Source organism: Montipora foliosa, chromosome 3 (genome assembly GCF_036669935.1).
Source record: "Montipora foliosa isolate CH-2021 chromosome 3, ASM3666993v2, whole genome shotgun sequence".
NCBI lineage: Eukaryota > Metazoa > Cnidaria > Anthozoa > Scleractinia > Acroporidae > Montipora > Montipora foliosa.
This window is the reverse complement of record NC_090871.1, coordinates 52268158-52278157: the sequence shown is the minus strand read 5'-3', so window position 1 is coordinate 52278157 and position 10000 is coordinate 52268158. Positions and strand designations below refer to the sequence as shown.

The 10000-nt window shown below is 37.3% G+C and overlaps 1 protein-coding gene across 5 annotated transcripts in view; it reads left to right on the top strand.

The window, feature by feature from the left end:
* LOC137997638 (nucleoporin NUP188-like) overlaps window positions 1-10000 on the top strand; it is an 82481-nt gene that overhangs the window by 2900 nt on the left and 69581 nt on the right. For all 5 annotated transcript variants that reach the window (XR_011122541.1, XR_011122542.1, XM_068843732.1 and 2 more), the window contains exons 4-6: window positions 6756-6840; window positions 7707-7787; window positions 8372-8416. Coding sequence is in view for 3 of the 5 variants with exons in the window: in XM_068843732.1 (XP_068699833.1) it covers window positions 6756-6840; window positions 7707-7787; window positions 8372-8416 (211 nt within the window). In the remaining 2 variants the exon portion in view is untranslated. The remainder of the gene's footprint in view (window positions 1-6755; window positions 6841-7706; window positions 7788-8371; window positions 8417-10000) is intronic.

Sequence of the window (10000 nt, the reverse complement as noted above, 5' to 3'; positions counted from 1 at the left end):
GTTTTCTAGCTACTGTACCACCCTATAATGTAATAACATTTTCTAGCCTCTTATCAGTAATTTTGTGAAAAAAAAAGAAAAAGAAATACACCTGTAGTACGTGTGTATTTTTGCAAACGTAGGTTTGTTAACAGCACTGGAAAATGACTAAATGCTGCTACGGATTCCAACTTTCTCATTTTTTAGCTCTTTGTAAATGTAACTCTTAATTATAAGAAAATAAGTTAATGTTTTTTTGGCAGTGGGAGTCGAGGGCATTAAAGTTGTACACTACTGCAACACTCCCTCAAAAAAAGAAAAAGAAAAAAAAGAAAACAACAAGGAAAAAAAAAAGGAACAAACAACCCCAACTGCTAAAGAAGAAAATTTGCCTGGTACATGTATCTTCCAAAATGTACATGTAAATTGACAATTACAGTTTATTGTTCAGCGTTGACAAAACCCAGATCACGGATCAGGTCAATGTTTTTTACTCTACTTGTTTGAATTAAACTTTTCTTATCTGGTTTCAGTTTCACATTTTTTCTTAGAAAAATTTAAAATTTCTACCAAGTGTGACCAGATACATGATGATTGCAGAACTAGAGTGATCTGCAAAAAAAATAATCCTCCGTGATCTCTTTGATGATTAGTTCAATAATTATGCTCATGGAATTTAAATCGTTAAGTGTTTGAGAAACTAATATTAATGTGTATGACATGGACTACACATTGCACACCTATACTTCAGTGGTCTAAAACAATCTTGCCTCTCACCTCGTTTTCGCCTTTTTTCTCGCGTTTGCTAAATTATATTAAATAAAGGAAAAATATCATTTGTGATGATATTAAAAAAGAAATGATTACTAATCGAAGATAATTGCACAAAGACTTTATTAATTTTGACTGTCAAAGAACTGCAACTGTTAGTAACAAAATTCAACAGACTTGATCTTCTCCCCGGCTACATGTCCAAACATTGTTCTAAGACATTTGTTATATCACCAATGTTAGAACATGTTGCGGAGCTCTGTGCGCCAAAGGCGCATGCACGGAGCACCATTATAGTTAAGAAAATATGGTAACCCATCAATGCAAGAAATTTTGGTTTTAGCTAGTAATTGACTTTACGTACATCCACCCCTCCATTCAGGGATGGCACTAGGATTTTTCAATCTGGGTCCTGGGACCCGCATGTTAGGCCAAATTGGGGTCCCAAGCATTTTTTGGGGGTCCCAAAATCTTGGTGACCCTCTGCGAGAAAAAAAGTGTTTTAAATTATGAGAAAAAGAGAGTAACCACCTTGGAATTAACATTGACGCATATGCATAGGAACGGCCGAGAAAGGCTTTTTCTAGAGCCGTTACATTCATTCCTGGGCAAGAACACTGTTAATGAAAGAGCACCCTTTCCAAGGGTTTACGCATCACTGGTTTCCTTCCTTAGGAGCAATGAACAGTGATGTCTTTTGCTATATTTTTGCATTCAGTGACTTGCAGAGTACATTCCTCTGAAGAAAACCGCAGAAGGTCGTCGAAAATTTAGTTTTAACCTTTTTAGATGTTTTAAACCCCATTTCTTGGAACTTCAATTATGATCACAGATCGCTCCAACAGTTTTACAAACAACAGAATATACTGACAAATCAAAGCAAGTTGTGTGAGTTATTTAAGTCAGTGCCTTGCGATCATGCATTTTTTGGATTTTATTTGCGTAAAAATGCACGATTTCTGCGTTAACGCGATCCCTGTCCATTTATGCCAGTGTGACCAGTATCACACTAGTTTGCAGCATACATCTTTCCATATTGAACTTCCATGTTTTAGTCAATTGACACCTGTCAAAACAAGGTATCCACTGACCAGTATCACCTGACCATATTGCTGGCTCAAGTTTAGAGCCCATCAAGGTCAGCTTTTTTTTTTTCTAAGTCAACCACTGATCAGGTGTACTGGTTTTCTATTGGATGGCAGGGTCAAGCCAGGTTACCTCAACTACATGTAAACATATTAATGAGGCGTCATTTTTTGCGTGGCTCGATGCCGCTACAGGGCCATACTATGTCAACTAAACTCTGAACAGTCAAAGCTTTTCCTGTTCAGGTGGAAAACGGTTTGGGAAATATTTTCTTTCTGCATTTTTCGCCAGTCTCAATCCAATTTGACATATCATACTACACTGTACCTGTGGTCCACACTAGTGGCTATGCAATATTCAAGTCAAGCATCAGAGGGGTATAAACTTAAAGCCAAGTGTTTATTTTTAATTTGTTTAGAGCTGCTTTTTTTCTCTGTATTGCAATTTTTTGGCATAAACTTTTCTTTAAGAGATCTGATAAGGTTGCATCACGCCTTGATGACCCACATGCATGTACATGTATGCATGACTAGAACAGAAACGAAAGAAGAGACAAAGGGAACGAGAATGACAAAACAGTACAACTAATAACAGTAACAGCTTAAACTTGGTGGAAGAAGTTATGGCACAAATTCTTTACTTGGACACTGAACCGTTTGTTAGTTTTGCGGATGCGTTATTTCAAGTAGATGCATTTTTTTAAAAAAATGGTTTGATCGTTTTTTTTTCCGTTGTTCAGGAATGAAACTCCAATTTTTATTCTCAACTGGAATTAAATAGCAATCATCTGTACTCTTTTGGAATAAAAGAAAGAGTTGAATTTGTTTGTTTGTTTTGCTCTAAAATGTGAATGAACAAGTGTTTTTTACTCAGTTTGCTTAACTGTTTTGCGATGTGCCTCGACAGTGACAAGAAAATTTTGCTCTTATAGCTGTATGTTATAAACACATAATTGCAATTAGTTCTTGTAAAATTAAAGAGAAATATCACTCGCTTGTGTTTTCACAAGTTTGTTTAAAACTCGTACAGGTAATTAATTATTTTGTTGGAGATCTTGTTTAAAATTTGTCCTTTCTTGGTTGCCATATTTTGCCGATTCTTGTTCCAAGTAAGCCAATTGCAAGCTGGCGTGTTTCAATGAGAAAAAATCAAAATTTGAATGATCTTGCATTCAGAGATAAAGTGGAATAAAGTATATCAGTAAACTCTTTTTTGGCGGTGAACTGACAAAGTTTCCTAATGAACTGTCAGATCATGTGTTAGTACATGTATGTCTGTAATTTCTAATTTTAGCGTGATTGCATGCTGTAGACCAATTCGGCTAACTCATTGTTGTACCCAATTCAAATCTCTCGGGGTTAAGATTCTTTGTGTGTTGAATTTGCATGACAATAAAGCATTCACAAGTCATTTAAATGATACATGTATGTATGTATGGAAATACTTGAAACAAAACCAGAGATGCCAACCTATGGAGATCTAAAATCTGGAGATTTTGTCCATCTGGTCTCCCCACCCTGCCCTCCCCCCCTCGATCAACCTGCCCACTCCCCGTCCCCTCCTCTTCCCCCCCTCCCCCCCCACCCTCAAATGTACCCACCCATCCCCCAGCAGCTCTTTCAGAATACAAGAATATTCTGCCACCATTGTGAATTTGTGGGAAAACAGGGTACTTATGTCAAGAATTTTTATTGGTTAATCGGAGATCCAATCAAAGAATCGGTTATATGGCTATGATAGCTAAAGGAAGTCATTTTGTTTAGTTCTATTAACGTGTGATTGAAACTCAGAGATGAAGAAATGCATTAAGAAACAATGAAACGAGTTTGATAAAATCAATCTTTTTTAAACTTGGGGATGCAATATGAGTCTAGAATGGAGAAACGTCTGTGAAAGGTTCAGAGCCGTTTTTATCCGGGAGATTTAATGACCCGTACGGGAGACCGGGAGATTCGTTCCGTATCCGGAAGAGTTGGCATGTATGCAAAACGTTTTATTCCCAAAATATTTGAATTGGGTACAACATTGAGTTAGCCGAATTGGTCTATTTGCTGGCTTTTGACAGTCGACTCTGAAATGGCTTGTCTTGCTGATCGAGGATTTGCTTGTTTTCTTTTAAAACTTGTGCGATTCAAGAAAAATTTATTGCCTACAGAGTGGTGAATTCCACAGTAAATTCCTCTTGAAAAACTGATTTTCTTCTCATCTCTTCCTGATTCATGCTATATTGGTTTTTCGCCTGAAATTTACCGTGGAATTCGCTAGTTACATGTAGGCAATGTGTGGTTCCAGAAAATATCCATATCCCACCACTGAAGATCATTGGAAATTCCGAGGGAGAGAGGGGGTTAAAGGGCAGTAATTTCCAAGATGTAGGGGGGTTTCGTGGGAAACTACATTTCCGAAGGGTCACGAACCACATACAAAACATTGAAAGCAACATACGATCGATCAGAAGCACCAAAACATACTTACGTACGTTGTTTTGAAACAAAAGTCAGTTTTGAGATAAAGTTAACATTATTAGCTTCAACGTTTCTGTTTTTATTTGAATTAGCTAGTGCTACAATCTCCTGAAACTAAGAACAATGTGTCTTTCATTTGGAACAGATTCAAAACATTTAAAATGGCGGTCTCAACTGGAGTCTCGTCCCCAGACTTCCAGCTTTGTATCATTTACGTCCAACCAACATTTCCTTTCACTTGAGTATCGCTTTTCGTTACCTTCACATGCAGTAAACACATTTTTGATAGGATTCATGTGTTACTGCGGGTAGTAACTCATTGAAAATGCGATAAGACGCAAGTTCCCACTGGTCAATATCTCAATACTTGCGTGCAACAACATTTTCTTTTTTGTGGGTGGCATTTAGACCGCGGACAAGAGCCGGGAGTCTAGTTTTCTCTTCTTTGAGTAAACGTGATTGCGTCCTCGGGAAACGCTTGTTGAGGTTTAGTTCGTTATGTCAAACTGGAAATTCTAAAACAGGAGTTTCACTACTCATTGGAGGAAGTAAATCGCACCAAAAGCAATAACAATCGCCCTCTGGATTCCATCAGTGGAACAAAGGCAAGCAACAGCTAGTGAGGCTGGGTGTCCTTTACTGGCGAGAATGACTGCTGGAGAGTCAGTAAATTTTAAGACTGCACTTAAATCACCATATCTAAGTTTACAAATATGATGGATTATTTTGGCGTCAATAATATTCTTTGTAAAACAATCGCCTTTGTGACGACGTCACTAAACCTACCGAGTCAACATGTGTGGTCGCTAAATAAGAATGAACCTGAAGAAACTGACAAAATGTGTAGACAAAGGAACCTTTCTGTTTTATTTACTATCATTTGCAAAGTGTTTTAAGCGAGTGAAATGTTCAGATCGAAGTTTGCACAAAAACATGAAACAGTCGACGTGCAACCCAAATGTTTAAGCTTTGCAAAGTTGATGGCCAGGAAGCTACAAGTTTAGGTGGATACTGAGCTTAACAAAGCGTTATATTTTTGTAAAAGTTAACCTTAACGTTTACACTGTTGAAATAAAATTCTACTGTAATTATGTAACTAATTCACTTTCTTTTTTATAAGTACAAAAATTCTGGAAATTCCTGAGGGGAGGGGGGGTCATCAAAGACCCCCCTGGAACGGAAAATCCTGGGGGGAGGGGGGGTGCAAATCAAAAGTTTTCCGTGGTGGGGGTATGGATATTTTCTGGAACCACATAATACATTTTTCTATAGAAGAAAGTGAAGAAAATGATTTAATGAGGGATTATCCAGAATCACCAAAACATGGACAATTCCAAAACTCTTAATTTTTACCAACTCAGTCTGTTACATAGCCAATAAAAATAAATAACCTGGGAGCTCTGCTTTTAGGCTTGGCTAAATCTACCGGTACATGTATATATTAGGAAGCTGCATGCATGTTTGATGACGTGTTTCCAACATTTTTTGTTGGGAGAATGTTTTGATTTGATTTTCGATCAAACGTTTCATTTAACATACAGCAAATGTTGAAGCGTGTAGCTGCCCTTCCAGCAATGTTGTATCGCGAGGAAGTTGTATTTAAAGGGGCTAGGTCACGCAATTTTAGGCAATTTCAGCATTGATCAAATGGTCATAGAATTAACTGAAATAACAAAATAACGGCTCAGAACTATAGAGGAACTCAAACCAAACACAGGAAAGCTAAGGAGGGACAAAACTGGGGAGGATTGAAATGGATTGCATTTGGGTAAATTTGAAAAACGTTGGCCCACCTTTTTTCAAATTTATATCAGTTTATATCAAAATGTCATTAAAACAGCTGGAAAATCATTCTCAATTGTTAAGTGGCCGTGATTTTGCAAATGAAAGACTCAGGACTGCTCTGCCAATTTGACGTTTAGAGCTCATAACTAACAAAATTAAACAAAATTACCTAAAACAGCGTGACCTAGCCCCTTTAAGAGCGACATGTTTCCGGTTTAGGCCGGTTTGGGTGTAGTTTCTAAAGAAACTGTGGTGCTGCATCAGTGGGGAAGTAGTACTACAAAAATTTTGGTTTTATCAACAGAGTTGATAATGTAAATTGGCCACCGTACAGAGATTTTAAAAGCTGATGTTTCGAGCGTTTGCCCTTCGTCAGAAGGGATGAAATGTCAGCTTTTAGAATCTCTGTATGGTGGCCAATTTACATTATCAACTCTGTTGATAAAACCAAAATTACCGGTAATGGGAACATAGTTTTTCAGTGAGTGATTAACCCATTGACTCCCAGGGGTTCCCCATTGACAAGTAAAATCGTCTGGCATTAGACAGAGTAAAAAACTAAGTCTGGCCGGTGTAGTCCAGTTTGGTTGTCAAAGGGTCTTAACATATTGTCATTTTACAGCTGTAGTTTAAAAAAAAGGCTGTTTATTATTATTTTTCCCTGTCCAGTATGCAATCAGCTCAGGCTCTTCTGAAGTCTTCAAATGTTAAACCAAAGAGGAAAGAATTTGTCACAAAAATCAGCAAATTTATGGTAAGTTACACTGTATGAAGTTGTAAATTTTTGCTAATCATGTACCATGTTTTAAGGGAAAATTACCAGTACATGTAGCTTTGAGGCCTTATTATTAATTTTCTGAGAGTATTCATGAACAGTCAAATTAATTTTGTAATTTCTTTACAAGTCTTTTATTAATGACAACATTCATCATTGATTTAATTAAAGAGCAAAGAAATTGCATATCAAAGTAATTTATTAATAATTATGATGAAGTAAGTATTCCAATCAGTTAAAAGTCACGTTTACTAAAATTCTAAATTTTTATGGGCAGCTTGTACAGTTTATACATTTGTAGGTAATTAATATACCGGTAATAATTTTGTAATTTGTCCAACTATAAATACAACTTACTGGCCACAGGAATAGCAGCATCTACACGTGCATAAAATGCATCCAAGATGGCGGCTTTACGCGCAAACTATTGCCCCCAGTCTCACTCCCAAGAGTCAGTAGATAAAGGGGATGCAGATTTGAGTGGATGTACATGTACATGTACTGGTAGATGGAGTACTGTTGTCAACCCATTGACTACTAAAAATCCTTCATTGACAAGTTAGATCGTTCGGGTCTGTAGTACAATCATGTAACAAACAAATAATTCATTTCATCTGTAAGTGAAAAAAAAGTAACATGAAGGACATTGCATGATTTGTAAATGGCGGGTAAATTAATTTAATATGGTTTGCCATCCCTCTGCTTTCTCTGAGAGAGTTACTCTTGAATTTGTTTTGTTACATGTATGAGTGAACTTCTTTTCATTGATAACACATACAAACATACATGTACAAATGTACATGTATGTCTAGCATCTGTATTCATTTGATTTTTTGGATTGCTAGAATCTTGATGAGTTGCAAAGTTTACAACTTTTTGGCAGTTATCTTGAGAATGAGTTTAGAGGATCTAAACAACAACTTTTGGTGAGTGACTGTATATGTATGTGTACAATGTACTCTCAATTGCGCTTGACAGGGTCATTCATTTTATCAATAGATTGTCAGTAGGTACATGGACATGTATATTCAGTGGGTTTGACCTTGGAAATCTGTGCGTGACCATCAGGAATAACTTGTATTATAATATTGTAACCGATACAGTGCAGCTTGGAGGGCAGGCGAAAGAACAGGCCACTACTGTGCATCCCGAAAGGAGTAACATTTAATGCATCTAAGACTATGTGGATGGAACATTTGGGATTAGCAAACGTAGCTCTCATGGCGCATTAATTGTACATGTGCCTTCTTATTCTGTTTCTTTTATTGTTTGGTTGTCACAGATTTGAATAGATTTAACCCATTTTCATAGTATACAATCATGTAAGTTTGACATTATGGTGTTTTGCAGTGTCAGCTCTTTCTTTGACCCCTGAGTATGATCTAGTGACATCACCTGTTTGTGTAGTCTTTGTCAATTAGTAAAATATCAGTTAGGGTAAAAATGAATTCAATGATAGGTGCTTGACATGCAATCTACATGTAAGAATCCGTGTTTTGTGCCATTTCAGGAAATGTTAAAAAGTCAAGCTCAGACTGAAGCCCTTTTGCTCAAGGTGCTTATACATGTACATTGTACATAGATTTATTTAATTATTATTAAACTGTTAAAAAGAAAAGCTACCAGTCAACAAATATTAATTCAAATAACTTTAATTTGATATGGCAGACTGTTGACTCATCTGGAAGTTACATGAGGTAACATTTTTTTGGAAAGACACACTCAGGCTTTTAGCGAGGATTTCAGTAGAGTTCCTGTATTTTGATAGGGGCAAAAGGCCCTGTAGCTATCCTCCTTGGGGGACTCCAGGGAAAGACTGTGCTCTAACGGCGCCCGGTTGCCTGAGACGACTAACATTTGGCTTCAGATGAGTGAGAGAAATTACCCGGTCGCCCGGCTGGGCACTTTGGCTTATTTTATTTCTAGCAGATAAGGAAGCTAAAAATTTTAATATGCTGGTGGGTACAGTTTACGAAACCTCTCAGAAAAGGTTTTTTCTTTATACGAAACAATCGGTTCAAAGGCTGTTCCACATAATTTCACGTGTAAGATAATCCGTGACTTTGCGCTTGACAGCCTGCCGCCACACGAATTTCGATTCTTTCTCAAAAAATAGCATTAAATTTGGAATGTGGAGTTTGGCATTTCTTGATTATTGTTTTAAAATTTTAAGAGTTGTTACTTCTGCTCTGACAGCGGTAAAGCGTTGCTGCCGAAGCGGTGCAATTTACTTTTGTATGAACCCCGGGAATCGCAGCTTATGCAAATTTAATATTTTTACGATTTTTTGCAGCTTCGCCTGCTTGGCTAAAATATATTTAGGTTATGGTTGTTTTTCCCCTGTATATGAAATAACGAAATAAAAAAAGGGAAAGATATGATATGTTAAATGTATCTGTTGTTGTTTTAGAAACAGAGCAATCCCGCATTGTCTTTGGTGTCGTCGTGAAAAATCATTGCGTGCCCTAAACAGATAGTGCTGTGACTGGCGCTTCGACTGAATCCACAAAAAGCTCATTCCACTAAACATTTTACTGATAATATAAGTAAAAAGTACCTCTGTCCTGTAGAGATGATTTTCGTCCAGATCAAGATGACTTGCTCATTGTCTCGGGGCAGTTTTCACAAAAGCTTCACGGGAATCAAACAACATTGGTTCATGTTTTGAAATTTATTTTCAACCCAACTAACCAGTAAAAAGGTTTACCTGTATCAGACCCAAAGGATTTTACATAAACCTGCCACAATCTTTACTTTTTCACTTTTAAACCTGAAAAACATCGGTGGCATGCAATGCCACTTTTCTCGTCTTTCTCAAGAATGGTGTGAAAAGTTTGACGGGTTGCGGGGTTTTCTTGCACTAGCGAGTTTGACAATCACCAGAGCAGTAGCAGCAATGTTTTGTTGAGAGAGAGATGGACGAAGATCTTGCTGCGTTGTTGATTTCAGATAATTAATTAAATAAATAAATAATTAATTCGGGCGACCAACTTGGAGGGCTGGGCACCCCAGCTGAAGGGCAGCCCAGCCGAAGGGCTCCCCGAAATTTTCCTTAGAGCACAGCCTTGCAGGGGCATGCTCCCCCTGGTAGTTTTTTTAAATTGGAATGTCTCAGCAGCATAACTTTTTCTGTATAGCA